This window comes from Glandiceps talaboti, chromosome 23 (genome assembly GCF_964340395.1).
Source record: "Glandiceps talaboti chromosome 23, keGlaTala1.1, whole genome shotgun sequence".
In the NCBI taxonomy this organism is placed as follows: Eukaryota; Metazoa; Hemichordata; class Enteropneusta; family Spengelidae; genus Glandiceps; species Glandiceps talaboti.
Genome location: NC_135571.1, coordinates 11,830,708 through 11,848,014, shown reverse-complemented (window position 1 = coordinate 11,848,014; position 17,307 = coordinate 11,830,708). Strand labels below are relative to the sequence as shown.

The window sequence follows — 17,307 nt, the reverse complement described above, 5'->3', positions numbered from 1 at the left end:
TTGTCTACATTCAACAGTAAGTCTGGTACATTCATTTCCTGTTGTTCGACAACTTGTTTGTAAAAATATCTGAATCTCGATTCTTTTCACGTAATTTTCAAAACATTTTGGACTGGTTAACTAATTTTATGTAAGTCAACCTGTTGAATCCAAAATATTGTCAGAAATTTACAATATTTTACAAAAATTTGAAGAAATTCACTGCAAAATACAGATTACATCACGGAATGTTTGTTTGTAGACCCCTTAGGCTGGTCTTATTTGTAATTGTTAAGTGAGTTTCTTTCTAGGCTGTTTCATTCAATGTAGGTCAAATGTTTTGATGATTACACAAAGTTGCTAGGGGGGCGTAAAGTGTCTAGAACAGCCAATCAATGGCTTTCTTTTATAAAGACACTTCTTAATGTGAGAAACTAATTAGTGGTTACACAAAAAGTTACCTCAATGTTTTTCAAACTAAAATCAAAGTTCTACAAAGTTTTGTTTTTAACTCAGACTATTTTATAGAACTATCCATGGCTTCTATCATCTTCAATCTCTCAACTTGCCTATACACGCTAATACCTTCACAATAGTCCACTATGACAATATTTGAAAGAAATTTGAACATTTTAAAATCAAAATATTCGAAAATGAGAAAATCTTAAAAGAATTCCAAACATTTTCTCATGAATCTGCATAAAAATGAAAAAAAAAATGACAAGAATTATAAACATTAAAAAAAAATTTCCGAATTTTTTTTCATTATTTGATCTTAATTCAACATTGGCCTTTTAAACGACCATGTTTGAATTCATACATATATGATCACTTGTTTGTTCAGGACAACTGCTCTATAACTCTGCCAGACAACTATTTTTTCACATCAAGAACTCAAGCCAAAGTAGGTCTTTAAATACTCTTGACATGGTTCAACTGGACTGACATAGATTACTGACATATTGATAGAACACAACCAGTTTGATAAGAAATGGTCTGTGACAACCATAACAGTTTCACCGATTTAATTACAGCCTGACACGTGTCTCGTGTTTCTCTTTTAAACACTGAGTTCTCTTTCAGAATTAATGAATAGAGTAGTTGACAGGTACAGTGTGTTTGTATCCTTAAGATTCAATTCTCAGTGTAAAGCAGTTGCCTGGCAGAGCTAGTATAATTTGCTTTGCCAAGGCCTAAAAAAATTGTTTGGTTCTTGTTACCCAACCCCATCTGGTTTTCACTGCCAAAACTAAACGTTTTTTTTTTTTCATGAAATCAAGAAAAAAAAAATTGTAAAAATTGTGAAGTCTTGCAAGAAATAGTGGATGTGGAAACTAACATCAACTTAAAAAGGCATTATAAAACTGGCTTCCAATCTGTAATGGCTGTACATCTGATGGGAAGAAACCAATAACACCAATAACCAATAATGCCTGGCATCACTCAATGAATTCTACCATATATACAACACTGTGCAACACGTATATCTTACACACAAGTTGATAAGATATATCTTACAGACCTGTTATCAAGATATATCTTACAGACAAATTGATAAGATGTAGCTTACAGACCAGTTATCAAGATATATCTTACAGACCTGTTATCAAGATATATCTTACAGACAAGTTGACAAGATGTATCTTACAGAAAAGTTATCAAGATATATCTTACAGACAAGTTGACAAGATGTATCTTACAGAAAAGTTATCAAGATATATCTTACAGACAAGTTATCAAGATATATCTTACCTGAAGTTGATAAGATGTATCTTACAGACCAGTTATCAAGATATATCTCACAGACCAGTTATCAAGATATATCTTACCTGAAGTTGACAGGATGTATCTTACAGAAAAGTTGTCAAGACATATCCAGACTTATGGAAGTACTGCTATACTTTATCCCTCTACACAGGAAGTTACTCATTGAGTCAATGTGCGTCAACAGATCTAAGTTGACAGTACTGGGTTTGTTCTTATTGTTTCTGCTCTGTTAGTTTTGTTTTATTTCAAACACATACATTTGTACAACCGCCTTATCTAAATCTTTCCTTTGTTAATTAACATTCATAACATTAATACTAATTAAGGTTACATAACTTACAGCAGGTAGGCTAGTCTCCGTGAAAAGTCCAACATTCATGTCACACTAGTGGTTTTAGAAGCCTCCCTGATAGGACTAATTAACATGATGTATCTTACATTGGTTTGGGAGGGATTTGCTTCAAAAAATGTTTTGGCTCTGTTAGTGTTAGTGTTAATTTAAATTTTCATTTATAAGAAAATGTTAGATTCCCTGGGACAAATAAGACAACCCTACCTTGGAAAACTTGTTATTTGTTCCTCGATGATTTCTGTGGATTCCGGGAAAAGTTACAACTTGGAATGGAATTAAAGAGTCACATTTCTGCAGTTCACTTTATGTAAGTTGGTCACCATCCACTTGTAAAATATCTCCCTAGCATAAATTCCTTGAGATGTTCTTACTGAAGTTGTGTGTTTGCATGGCAACCGACAACTCTAAACTACAGCTTCATTTGCATTAAACTTCTGAGGTTCTTACTGGAGTTGTGTGTTTGGCAACCAACAACTTTAAACTGAAGAAGTAATCCCATTTGCAGTGAACTTTGTAAACAATTACTCGGAATTCCAGTTCAACTGTTTTTTCACATTCCTTTCATGCACAGTTTCACTACATCAGTCTACTTTGGGTTTACACAATGCCAAATACCATTAAGTGATGAGAAAAAGCCGTCAAAATATTTCTGGTTTTTTTCTTTAGTGTTGACATTTTTGTGTCTGTGTGCATGTACAGTAGAGTGAAATTCTGTTTTACTGTTTCAAGTTCGAATGTATGTTTTATAGTTTAGTTGTGGTCAGGGAGTATTATAATTTGCATATGATTTGCATACGATTTGCAGATACCCTTTTTCCCTTTGCTTTTTACCTACTTCTGTAAATGACATTTTTCAGAAAAAAATATATGAATTGCAAGAAATTCTGTCAATTTCATCAAAATTATGCGTTTTATTTAAAATTAAGAAAAAATAAAAATTTTACTAGATTTGCTCCACTTTTAAAGAGTTAAGTAAAAAGTTAATAAACTTAGCTTGTGCCACTTTTAATAGAGTTTCCTGTCAAAATTATACTTCATAATATTTTGAAAATCATCCGATTTCTTTCTTTCTGTGTTCTCTGATACAAATCGTAATGATATGCAATGCACAAAATGAAATCTTGAAGTATCTTTTTTTTTTACCTTTTTTCTCCCAATAAATGTTTTCAAAAATTTTTCTTAAAACTTGCTCATACTGTATTGATCTGTAAATGGAAAGTTATCATTCTAGGTGGAAATGGAAAGAACACACAGCAGGTGTAAACTTTGAAAAAAAAGTGACAACGCATCACTGGAATTTAGCAAGTAAATATACTTGGCACTGAAAACTTGGTATGCAATGAGTAAAAGTCATCTTTAGTAGTTGTTGAGGAGCTATCAGTGAAATTCAAGTACTGGCTTGTTGTGTTTATACCATGTACTTGAGTACCAGTACAACAATTGCATCTGAACAGTAACCTTTCTTACAAATGTCACAAATTTTTGTTAATAAAATCACGTTTGAAGCAAAATTTTGGTCTAATTCTGTAAAAAAAGGACCACTTCTACAATTCCACCCTAAAAGAAAATATATTAATCCAAAAATTTTCGAAAAAACGAAAACTTTTTCAAATTTTTTTTCAGCGGAGAAAGTGATTGATAGAGAATAGGTTAAAGGTGTTAGCGTTGTTGTAAGGGTCTTTATTTCATAGTCTGCCAGTCTAATTTCTCCACTTTGTTGTGACTGTAGTATCCATTTCAATGCCTGCCAATCTTATTCCATTGTTTGACCATTGTTAACCCCGAACAACACACACTCCAGTTAATTTGAATAGAATTTTAGTTTGTTAGATTGTCAAGATAGTTTAATGTCCATTTAAGACTTAATTGGATACTTAAAGAAAAACTCTAGTTGTCGGAGGAAATTAAATACGTCAATTGGATCAAGTGAAATTTTACAGACCTTTGCCAACATCTCATCACTTTCCTTTTTTTATTATTTTACAGTTTCAGTGACAATCAAGCAAATATTTTTGAAAAGTTTTCTCTTCAAACATTGTTGTAAATAATAATAAAATGTAATTAAGAAAGTCTTAAGTTGTCAAATTAATTAACAACAGTTACTTAATTAACAAAAGTTAGTTAATTTGCAGGACTGTTATTTAGATATGCTAGTTACTATGACTACATTAATAGTTCAGCGCAGAAATGTGAGTCTGGTTTCTTAAGGAAGGAGGACTTCTAATTAAGTTATATTCTGAACTTAATTTGAACATCTTTTCACTTAAAGCAGTTGGAAACTTGTATTAGGTACAGCAGAAATATCGAAGGGTCGCCAAAAGACTGGGAATCATACACATTAATTTATGTTCCCAAGAACAATTTAGATAGATAAGAAACAGGCTTCCCACAGACCACTCATTACAAATATAAACAACACCACACTCCTGCCAACAAGCAGGCACTGTATGTGTACACACATGTCAGCACAGGGAACCATACAAGCAGACTCAAATTCTTGCTAGTTTCAATACGCCGTATTCCGGTTATCGAAGAAGCCCCGAAAAGATAAAAGATATGATTGTTTGGCCACTAGGGGCGCTGTTTTAGAACCGGAAGTGAGGGCCAGAATTGTAGAGCATAGAGTCTATAGGCATCGTAACCACTGACTAAAGATTTTCTGTCATTCCCCGTAACTTTACGCTATAATATTGCATTATCGCCCATCAAATAACGAAATAGCAAATTAACCTCTTGTTCTCCTAATATTTCGCGTAAGTTTGGCTCTGCAATTCGACCGTGAGGAAAACCCAAAAGTAGCAACATTTTGAAACGGGTAGTACACTGACATCTCACTCACGTTTTCAGTGTGACCTCGTCCATTTGCGTTACCGTTGGAGAAATTGTAGCGATTGCTTCCAGTCAAATATCGGAACGGAAAAAGGTACAAAAACAGAGGAAAGAACCCTCAAAATCACAATATACGCTACAGTTATTGCAGCTTGTATAAAACCAATCTGATTAAAATCCGATGTAGATGTCGGCTAATCGTTCATTGCTATTTTACTTTCGTTATTGTGCCTGAATTGACCTTCGTGGTACATGTTTGATCGCCTCCTCTACCGATCAGGACAAAAACGTAAACATGTACCACGAAGGTCAATTCAGGCAAAATAACGAAGGTAAAATAGCAATGAACGATCAGCCGACATGTACATCGGATTTTAATCAGATCGGTATAAGACATGGTATGATGAGTGAACCACGTAAACGTTACATGGAAGGCCGATTCATTGAAGGGGTGGGCGGTGTGGTACATCAATCATAATAACAATATTTATGATTCGTTGCCGACTTCAATGGGTTTTTTTTATACACTGATGGTCCTGAATAAAGAATAGCAAGCTAATCAAAGTGTGATAGTAAAGATGAGTATATCAATACAAATATGTTTATGCCAACTTATAACCAGTACATGAAATGTTTTTTTCCGGACAAAGTTTTATGATTTCACCCGTGGTGCTACACCACTGTTCTAATAAACAAGAAAGGCCTAAGTATGCGGCGACATCAGTTACAATATAAACATGTGGCTTGGTAATTGTCGACCGAACTCTCAATATTGCAATGACTGTAGCTGGAAGCTGTTCAATCTGATTAAAATCCGATGTAGATGTCGGCTAATCGTTCATTGCTATTTAACCTTCGTTATTTTGCCTGATATTATTTTTCTTGGTACATGTTTACATTTTTTAGCCTGATCGTAGAGGAGGCGATCAGGCAAGCTAAAAAATGTAAACATGTACCAAGAAGGTCAATTCAGGCAAAATAACGAAGGTAAAATAGCAATGAACGATCAGCCAACATCTACATCGGATTTTAATCAGATTGGAAGCTGTTGTCAGATTTGTAATTTTCTAATCGTTCTTTTGTCAAGCAACAGACACCAGTAAGGTAAAGAAATGTGTTTATCATGTCTACATCGGGTATATTTCGAAGGTCCTCCGTCCAACTTTCAATGTTTCCGCTGTCGATTAGTTCTATCTTTTGATGCTTGACATCCACTATTCGTCTCCTCTTCCGTTCTCTCAGAAAATTATCATTTTCTAGTGTTTCAAGACCAAGGTTGACAGCATTTCTGGCGATATCTAGTAGATTTAGAAGTAGTAATTTTCCACTCTTTTATGAATGCACGGAGTTCTTTTACGCCCATTTTGTTGACAGCTTCATACATCGCCATACTATTAGATGCCATGACGAAAATTCTGGCCCTCACTTTGTCAGATATGGTGCGCCCTCTCGCGATACTTTCCTGCGAAACAACCGGAAGTTCGATAACCGGAATACGCCGTATTGGTATATGTCAAAATCTGAGCATACAATGTGATGACATAGCTTCTTTGTTCCAAGGATGTTGTGTGTGTCTCTTTGTATCAGTTGGGGTCGGATGATGTTGTTTATATTTGCAGTGAGTGGTCTAAGGGAAGTCTGTTTCTTATCTATCTAAATTGTTCTTGGAACATAAAATGTAGATACGGTCGATATTTCTGCTGTATGTCCTCTCTGTGACCAGTACTACATCCTACTTGAAGAGTTCAAATTATGATATTCTATCATGGTGATTTGATGAAAACCAAAAGGCCTTTCCGAAATTTGACATGGTGGTACTCTACTTCCTGTCTGTGTGTACTTTGGGGGTACACATTTGGGGGTACACATCCTATACATGTAGGTTACTTGGTTAATCATAGAGCACTGCTGCTTTCCTCGATGCTTGAACAAAACAAAAATATCCTTGATTTACAATCTAAACAAATTATTGCTGCAAAACATATAAAAAATTTGTAGCCATTGGAAATTTTCATACGATATATCGACCAGTACCTTAATGTATATCCATAGGTCCTAAATATAGGGTTTTATAGTTACGATAAATTTCTTTTGTAAGAACATGACAAACTTCAAAGCACAACAACAACAACTAGCTATAACACTTTCAAGACATACTTACCCTAAGAATATTCATTTATTCATTTTGCAATGAAAAAAAGAGAGGAATCTTCGTCTATGAACTGAAACGTTTGCTCTTTGAGCCTGTGGCCTTCTGAAAATCGATTGATTACTCTAAGAATTGTTTACTTCTTGGAAGCCATAAAACTAACACAAAGACAAGAAGTAAAAGTGAACAATTTGTTGGTTTTAAAGTCTTCTGATCTTCAGAACAAGTTGGTACAAGTGAGCTGGTAATCACATGTGAGCTGGTAATCACACGTGTAAAGGGATTAGTGTCAGATTAAGGGATTATCTTTATTGTTCATTTGTAATTTTCTTAGAGTAATACCATCTGTGAGGGGAAGTTTAGTAGACCATTAAAGTACTACAGAGATTAGGGAGAGACAAGGCAGATGTTTTTGAAAATTTGAAACTAACTAGAACTCGGTTTTTACCCAATACTTTTGACTTTTGGGATCTACAAAACAGAGTATGATGTACTATAGTAACTGTATAACCTAAAGTTTAAACTTTTGTATAAACCTTATTTAACCGTTCTTACTGTAGTTGATATATTTACTAGTTTGTTTTAGCACCGAATACTTATTGCAGAAAATCCAATGAAGAAATGCAATAAAGATTCTATTCTATTCTATTCTATTCTATTCTATTCTATTCTATTCTATTCTATTCTATTCTATTCTATTCTATTCTATAGAATACAAATCACTGAAACCCTTTTTTCTTCTTTTATATGGATGTATATAAAGCTATCTCCAATAGGACATGTTAGTAAACTTGGGAGAGACCGGCTCCCTGTAGCGTAGTGGTTAGTGCACAGGATTAGCAGTCTGGAGGTCACAGGTTCGAATCCCACTGGAAACAGGAGATTTTTCTGTGACCGACCCAAACCCAGGGTGAGTGTTCTACAGACTCGATGGGTAGGCTGTATCACTCAGTCGTGTCTCACTCACAAGACGAGTGCGAATTTGGGGGGACTCCTGGAGTAATGACTCGAAAAGTCGGGGACTATTATTCACACGGAGCCCGCAGGTGCTATGTTTGCCGGGCCTGGGTGACTCTGGGATAGCCTGTGGACTGACTGGGAAAGCCTTGACAGTTCCACAGCAACGTGATATAGAGCATGCTACATAGCCCTGTCACGTAGTCCCAAACCCGAATGGATCTCTGTAGCATTTGTTTGTTTGTGTGTATTTGTTTGCATAACAGAAAATCGCTGGGAGGAATTCCCAGCACAAAAAAAAAATAAAAAAAAAATAAAAAAAAAAAAAACTTGGGAGAGAGGTGGGACTTAGTCTAGTTCCTATATGGTATCGTTACGATTTACACCTCCACAGTTTAGTTAGAACGCACGCTGGTATCCTGACTAGGTGGGGTGAGGGGTTGTTGTAGAAGATGGGCACCAGACATGTGTCAATAGAGGGCACTGTTGATGGGATATGTTTACCCACAAGTGATTCACTACAGTTCATGATATTACGAGTACACACTGTAAATCATTAAAGCTAAAAAAACAGTTTTATAACATATTCCAGTTGCAGCTAGTAATATACATTGTTACAAGTTTTGACTATAAAATGGGAAGATCCTTGGGTATATGAATATTGGTGCAAGGAGATATGATACAAAATGATGTTGAAATAATAAGATTTCCTAGTCTGGATGCCAACATGGTCTCTAACTAAAGTGAGTGGAGGTGTAAATAGTAACGATACCATATAGGAACTAAACTAAAGATTTCCATACAGGCTTCAGGTGTGTCACTAGAAATTGTGTGTGTCAGTGGTGCGTCAAATTGGCTTAGAGGGCACACTGGTCACCTCATAGTAAGAGATAGGGAACACCAACTGTGGTGTGTCAGTAGAAATTGCGTGTGTCAGTGGTGCGACAAATTGGCTTAGAGGGCACACTGCTTATCAGATAGTAAGAAATATGGGAACACCAAATTTAGGTGTGTCAGTAAAAATTGTGTGTGTCAGTGGTGCGACAAATTGGCTTTGAGGGCACACATACTGCTTATCAGATAGTGGCCTGTCATGCTTTTGAGAGTTGAAAATACAACATCAAGACCACAGGTTCATCCTTTTTGTGTTAGTATCATTTAGAACATAGGGTAGCCTGTTTACAACGTTGGATCTATGATTCCGCTATCTTCGTTCTGTGACGCTCATAACATATCAACACAACCTCATACATTTTCTCCCAGTTTGAAACCAGAACAAAAAAATATTTCGAAGACTAAATTTATCCATAAAAACTCTCATCATATAATATTTTAAAATATAACATCGTGAAATCTTAATGAAAATACTAGATATATATGTTCAAATGAAAAGTCATCTGAGTTGGAAAGATTTTCTTCAAGTTCAAAAGTTCAAAATTTCAGGTAAGTAATTGTCAAGTCTATGTATAGAACAATTTGAAGCTAAAGGAGGCATGGCACAAGCTGAGTTTATACATATTTCAGTGTAGTTTTTACCACACATTTAAAAGTTTTGTCTTTTTTTGGTATTAAATAACGTTTTTATTGGCCGTATTACAAAGATACAAATTCTTTTCACAGATGAAAATCTTTTACATTTTGTATCCGGAAACTTTTCTTACATTATCAATTTCAAAAACTTTTCCCATTTCTTAATATATGCATTTGATTTTCTCTTTTTCTAACCACAATATGAAACTCTCCACGCAAATATTTTTTGTATGCCATCAAATCTGGTTTTTGTTTTTTAAACTTTGAAATATAAAAAAAACATTTGGTGCATATTTAACAGTTACTCAGAGTACTTACTGAAGCAAAATTGACTGAACTCAAACCTGTTATTAGGATATAACCCATAAACATTCCAATGATGTAATTTTTCATACTATCAAAAAATGTTCAGGAAATTCTTACTTTGCAATCAACTGTTCTAAAAATGCCGGAAGACAGTCACAATGTTATACATCTAAGAAGACATGCATTGACATTAACGTTATACTGAAAAGTGTTTTTTTTTTAAATAAAAGTATTTTCCCTTGAGATCAACTCAGCTTGTGCCATTTTACTACACTAGGTATACATATTAACTGCAATGATATTACACAGATAATGGTACTTACAGTTTTGGGATGACACGATTTACATGGTAATGTTGGTACAACAAACATTTATTCATTGTGTCAGACACCCAGTACTATGTAGTATGTATGGATAGGGTTGACATCAACTACTGGAGAGACGTGTAGGGCAGTTAATGATATATATATATACCCCTATTGTAAATGCATGTGATTGACACAACTACACTTGACAACACTATTATGTATGGATACAGCTGATATAATGGTGTACGTAAACTTAAAGCAGTTCCAACCCCTACAGAGTCTAACATTACAAGTTAACATGTTGGGAACAGAGAACGGGTGGGATATCGTATTTAGTGTAATATATCTATTGTCCTTGTTAGGTCTCAATACAAATACACAGTGTATAGATTAGTAAAGTTCATACTTAGATATGATGACAGCTCACATCTGTTACCAGTCACAGTTCTCCAACACTATGATGTCATTTGAGGTCATAAGGTCATCTAAGGTCATAAGGTCATCCAGTGTCAAGATGACATATAGATATTTTTGCTACTAGAAAATTTTATGATTTCACATTCTTTTCGCAAAAACTAATTTTCACTAATTACCAGCCTGCTGCATAACATACAAGAAGGCATTTTAGTCACAAATTATTTTTGTGTTTTTGGTTTCCAGAGAAATAAGCTAAATAAATTTTTCACGAAATTTCCAGGTTTCAGTACTTTTCCTGAACTTTTCCTTCAATATATGGAAAATTTATTTTCACTTTGTTTGAGTTAATTTTCAAGATTATGTAAATCTGTCGATAATTCAATTTGTGGTCTAGAATACCTGCATAGATTGGCTGTGGTGAGGAAATTTGAAAGGAAGCCTCTAGTAGTACATGTATGTGTATGTGTGTCTCTGTCATCAGTAGAACACATCTTGTCTTTTTGTAAAAACCTGTTTGCCTTGTATATTGTTTGGTTTATTTGACACATGACGGCACTGATCTAAACTTTGACACACAAGTGCTAGGACAAATATACAACAAATGTTCAGAAAACAACTTAAACATCTTATGTTTGTGTGGCATATGGAAACCAATTTCAATGAACTTGAGCGGGGACGTTCTAATTTTAGTAAATTCATCAGCGTGTTTGTTACCAGTGATAAGCAGATCAATCTACCTAAAGTGTCATTTTACTAGGGTTCCCCACCAAAATTATGATACAATGTATTGGCAGTTTTACCAAACTCCTCCTTTCTATTACCATGGTACCAGGGTTCCCCAACCTTGCAAAAACAGACTGCTCATGGAGGAAATTTGTTCCTAATGACCGGTCGGGCAAAGAGCGCCCTCATTTGTCACTTAGTTGCAAGCATGTAATCTCAGCTTGCTGTAGTGAGCGAGATATCAATGGAGTCCGTTTACTCTCAAGATACACTGTATAGGGTCTCACGGTGTTAAAGTTACAGTATGTTGTCTCACGGTGTTAAAGTTACATAATCTAACTTTATACACCAGTTTTTTTTTTATCTATGTGTTGCATAAATCTACTTTTGTATTCATTTATGCCTTGAAGCAAGAATAAAATAACATTGACAGATTGTACATAATGCCAAAAAAAAAGAATTGTTTCTGGTCAGGACATTTTGTCTAAAGTGGTGCGACGACGTGAAATTAAAAAAATTTCAAATTTTTTGATATTCTCAACAAATCAATCTACTACATGTATTTATGGCAGTAACTGTTCTTTTTATTTAGTTATTTAGAGCAAGCGTGTGTGCTTGTTCATGATTGGCTCTGCAGTTGTCTTCACTGAAGTAGGGAGTGTTATTTTTGTGTTTCCCCCCAGATCTGCAGACTGCATGGGCTGGACAAACAAACAAAAAAGACAAACGCAAGGGTATTTAAGTGATGCGCATGCTGACCAGAAGCAATTTTTTTTCCTCCATATTTTAAAGGCCAGGGTTTCAGTCCCAGGTTCTCGCATTAGCGTTATCTTATTAGTAGAACCATAGTGATTACACAGGATCATTTTTCTGTTCTGGACCAATATTTTCTAAAACTCTGCCAGACAACCGTTTTTCACATCTAAATTTGAATCCTTTTTCTAAGTGAACCAACAATTTTCAGTGAATTCAATTTGTTGATCGTCTGATAAAAAAAAATACTCTCAGGTTGAACAGTAACCGATGAATCTGCCAGTCTAGCCTAGATGGTTTTCCGTTTTTCTTGTTTGCAATCGAAAAACGAAAAACAAATGGACGGTATATACACGGAGCTAGATGTTACCGCTTTAAAAGAAAATGACAGAATCTGACGTCACCAACATCAATCTCTGACTAAGACCACTTAGGTTGATGTAAATAGTACAAACAGTTTTATTTCATTTATTTGTCCTTGCTTATCCTTTCAAGGACACATTTTGTCTATGGAGTTACTCTCCGGAACACCACAACGTAGTCACCAGGTCAAATTATTTGAATTTAGACTATTGTATCCTCAGGTAACCTTTAGTTCTTCACTTATTAGTTTTGAAGACGTATGATTTCTACAAAATCATTCTCCGGAACGCGAATGCGAAACATTAATTCACCAATTATACTGCTTGATGTAGCAAGGATGTCTATTGTTTACTGCTATTGTGTTTAAGGACAGCACACATGTTTGCAACAAACTCACTCTCTGGAACGCAAACGACAATAAGTTTATCAATTTGATGTATCACGGATGTCTGTTGTTATATCTCTATTGTGTTTGTATGACATGCACATGTTAACTATAAAATGTACTCTCTGGAACACAAACTACCTTAAAAAGTCAATTTTCAGTTTTCAATCTTGTTTGAAGATTCACAAATAACTATTGTTTTCATCCTATTGTGTTTGAAAATACCGTACGTATGTCAAACCATAAAACCAACCACTGGAACATACCCCACGCAGCCGCAAAATGGGACGGTGCCAAAATTTACTACGTTTCAAACTGCCATTTTCAAATTAAAATTCAATACCTGTCATTTCGTTGAGTTGCATCTACTACTTACAAAGAGGTGCCAAAAAATGCACATAAAAACAACAATTTTATTTTAAAAAGGAGTGCGTTCAAATATTTAGATTCAAAGTTGTGTCAACGACTGAAAATTGAAAGGTTCAAATTCTAAATTTTCATTTTTGTCTTCTCTGTAAAAACAGTATAGGTGCACATACAAAAAATGATTGTGTTTTTATTGGAAACTGACATCTTGTAAACACGGCCTATTGGTATTGGGTGTAGTTGAGTACTCGGTAATATACTAATATTATATGTTATTTAGTCCCCAATCTATCCATAAACATTCCAGACAAGTAACATCACGTTTAGTCTGTAAGGTACGCTGTGATGGGGTGCCCTCATACATCGGCCAACCCCTCCCAGTGTTAGAGGAGGCCGGTGAGGGCTGAACGTCATGATGTATCTTATAGTCTACATCACGTTGAGATCTGGAACTCAGTAATTAAATCTATGGTGGTTGATTTTTTTCATTCTCCAACAAACATTTACAGTGATTGCTTCTGATGTGTAAACTAACTCACTGTAAACTAACTCACTGTAAAGTCACTCACTGTAAAGTCACTCACTGTAAACTAACTCACTGTAAACTCACTATAAACTAACTCACTGTAAACTAACTCACTGTAAACTCACTCACTGTAAACTCAGTAACTGTAAACTAACTCACTGTAAACTAACTCACTGTAAACTAACTTACTGTAAACTAACTCACTGTATACAACAATAGTGAATATACAGAACTAGAAGACAGCATGAAATAGTAAAATCATGACAAGTCTCTAGGATTATAAAATCACTCTCTTGAAGTCAACTATAAAATCTACGTTGGTCGATTTTTTTGTACGAACATATATCAATTCTCTTTTTATGAGTAAACTCACTCACTGTAACACTCGTCTAGAACAATAGAATATAACAGAGTTAGAGTGAGGCAATGTATAAACTGTGGTGGGAGCTTGGAGCTTGGCTGACGTACACCGTTCTGTTGACAATAGTCATCACTGCTTAGAAGAACCGTTATGTGAAGGTCGCGACAGGTCAAGCAGAACCAATTATCCAATCTTTGTGTGCAATGCCAACATATCATCCTTAACAAATCTCTATTGTTGAAAACTCAGACCATCTTATGGAGTGAGTATTGTTATCAAACAATTGAAGTCAAGACGTAAAAAGAAGAAATTAGAGACACAACGCCGACACTCATTTTACACCATAACTGTATCCATACATTATTCACTCACAAACTCTACTACAACAAGGAGTGACCTTTGACCCCCCTGGGCATGTAACAACTTGTTAGCTGTCATGATTTTTATGATATTCAGAACAGACTCAACCTGAGTCCACATAAAAAACACAACTCATTACATTCTTTCTTTTTTGTCGTTTTTAGAAGTTTACTGACATAGTTTCAGTCTACAAGGTCCGCTCCCAGACCAAATGTGGGTTGAAAACCGACTGGAAATGAAATATTCCTGATAAAGTTAGTCTTAATATGATGTCAAACGGATTAGTTTCCATGATATGATCTGATAGCTGCATAGCAACCGTATTGTTTATAGGTACTGTTGCTAAGGATATTACGTATTTGAACACTTTTTTGACTTGTTGCCAAGTATACAGGTGACTCCAAGCTTTCTTATCACCACATGTGTACATACAGGACCTTTAAACTGAATCAGTAAATATGTCTACAGTGACCCATGAAATAACTTAAGTTCATAAATTCAGAAAATCTTGTCAGAAATTTCATATGCTCAAAGGTGTAAAAATACTGCATGCTAATGTTGCAAAGAATTTATATACATGTTATTATGTATTATTATTATAATCATCTGTAAAATTTTTTCTCTGTTTTTTTAAAGTGAAATTTGCAGTTTTTTGTACTATTTGGTCTGGATACCAACATGGCATCTCTAACCCCTAATCTTAAGATTTACATTCTCGCAAGATACAACACATATTTCTGCAGAAGCAACATCTTGGCGGGTAAGTTTCGGACGGTGGCGTAAAAAGGCGTGTGGTTTACGACGCTGATGATTCAATGAAGGATAGCTACCGCCAGACTAATACTTTTCACTCTACTTGTACAGCAAAGTCATTTTAATTACTGTTTAAATCATCGAATCTTTCAAATTTATGTATCGGAGTACACCAAAAAAATAAAATATCTAATTTTTTTATTAAAACTCTGACACATTTCACAATATCACAGCGATCAACTTTTGACTTAAATATTTGAAATTAATCTTGAAATTACATTTATTATTTTCGAAATAGAAAAACATTCAAAAATTAGGTTTTCAAACTATTTTAATTTTTGGCAGTAACTTGATACAAAGCAAATAAACCTTGCATACTTGGCAAGTGTCAACTGCCTTCCAGGGACAGAAATGTATAATTGCAAATCTATCAAGTTGAACTTTATCCATCAAACTGCATTAACAATGGATTATCAAAATAGTCCATATTTACGTTATATATATTTTCATAAAAGTTGCATCTTAATGCCTAGATGATGCTTTATGTAACAATTTCAAATTTGAATGGATTAACAAATTTCTAAATTCTAAGTCAAGTTAAATATTAATGTGCAGACAATGTTCTAAGCTCACAAATAAAATTATATAATTTTCCTATTTGTGAGAAAATACATTTCTTCATAGACGCTACGCTCAGACTCAAATAATCAAAGGCCCATAAATACAAGACAGTCATAACTGCAACTAATTTGGATGCCAACACATACAAGCTTAATAGACCGTAAGGTACACCGCGCCATGACAGGGTTGGGTGCCCTCACACATCGGTCAACGTATCTCGCAGTCGAATATAAGCTACGACAAAAACAAATAAATTCATATTTATATTTCATGGATTATTATTAAGTTTCAAGACTTTCAGAAAATCTCTCAGTTTTTATGAATGTAATATATACACAAGCTCAAAGTGAGGATCGAAGTTCGACTTCCAGACAGTGTTATCCGGAGACTACTTCCAGACAGTGTTATCCGGAGACTACTTCCAGACAGACAGTTTTATCCGGGACTCGATATCGACACAAGAGACCTGTCTTACTTCGTCTGCAAGCAGTCACAGTACTAGATGAAACGTAACTGATATAAATAACACTGCTTGAGGTCTTTTCAATCACTATAAAATATGACATCACACCTACCCATACTTCAGAATCTTTTCTCTACGACGTTTCCACATAATGGCCTCACCATTTGACCAATGACATTGACATGACACAGAAGTTTACAGGTGTTTGAGAACGTTTTATGACCATGACTTTGAGGGTGAGACTAGTACACTATCCATTTGGTGGAAAGACGCACAGTTCTGTAATGTGTGTGTGTGTAAACATTGGCATACCATATATACAAAGGAGGTCAGAGATTACATAGTTCTATTGTCAAGTAACACCTTACATGACCACACTGGTTTTATCTCCTTGCTGCCATTGTTATTAAATCCAGTAGCAACCACAGTAGTTTCTGATACTGACAACTTTTTATACATCAAATTATTTTACAATTTTGTCAAGAATTTAACCAAATTGCCAAATAACCCTTACAACTACACCATTTTCTACTTCACCTGATGTCAGTGTTTTTAAGTCTAGTAGTTCCTGATTTTTACTGACAATTTTTTTTTACAGAAACCAAGTGAAAAATTAACAACTTTAAATGAAATTACAAGTTAGTTTACACTTTTACAGTCAAGAAATTATTAATCCGGACTGAGCATGCTCAGACGCAAAGGACTATGGGATTATCTGCGGTTATCGTTATACCTAATCTAGAGCTACCAATAAAAAACCCTCCCACAATTGTCAGGGTAACTATGAATTGATCATTCCTGATTGCAAACAATGTAACAGTATTGTTTGCAATACCGATTCATTAGTATTTATTATCACTTTTTCCCATGATGCAACATTCAACATGGTGGGTTCGCAAGTTTCCTATTAATACCTTGTCACATGTGTAGGGTCTATGCTAATACCGAATTACAAATCTAGTAATGTTGTTTTATGTTTTTTTTTGAAGAAATTTGCCTCACTTTTTCTACTGGTTGAATTTTAATTCAGGGACTCAAG

At 34.8% G+C, this 17,307-nt stretch overlaps 1 protein-coding gene across 1 annotated transcript in view; it reads right to left on the bottom strand.

The window, feature by feature from the left end:
• Nucleotides 1–16,496, bottom strand: part of LOC144452800 (protein inscuteable homolog) — a 42,335-nt gene extending 25,839 nt beyond the window's left edge. Inside the window, exon 1 of the mRNA XM_078143955.1 lies at nt 16,381–16,496. Within this exon, the coding sequence (XP_078000081.1) occupies nt 16,381–16,418 (38 nt within the window). The 5' untranslated portion in view covers nt 16,419–16,496. The remainder of the gene's footprint in view (nt 1–16,380) is intronic.
• Between the last annotated feature and the right edge of the window lie 811 nt (nt 16,497–17,307).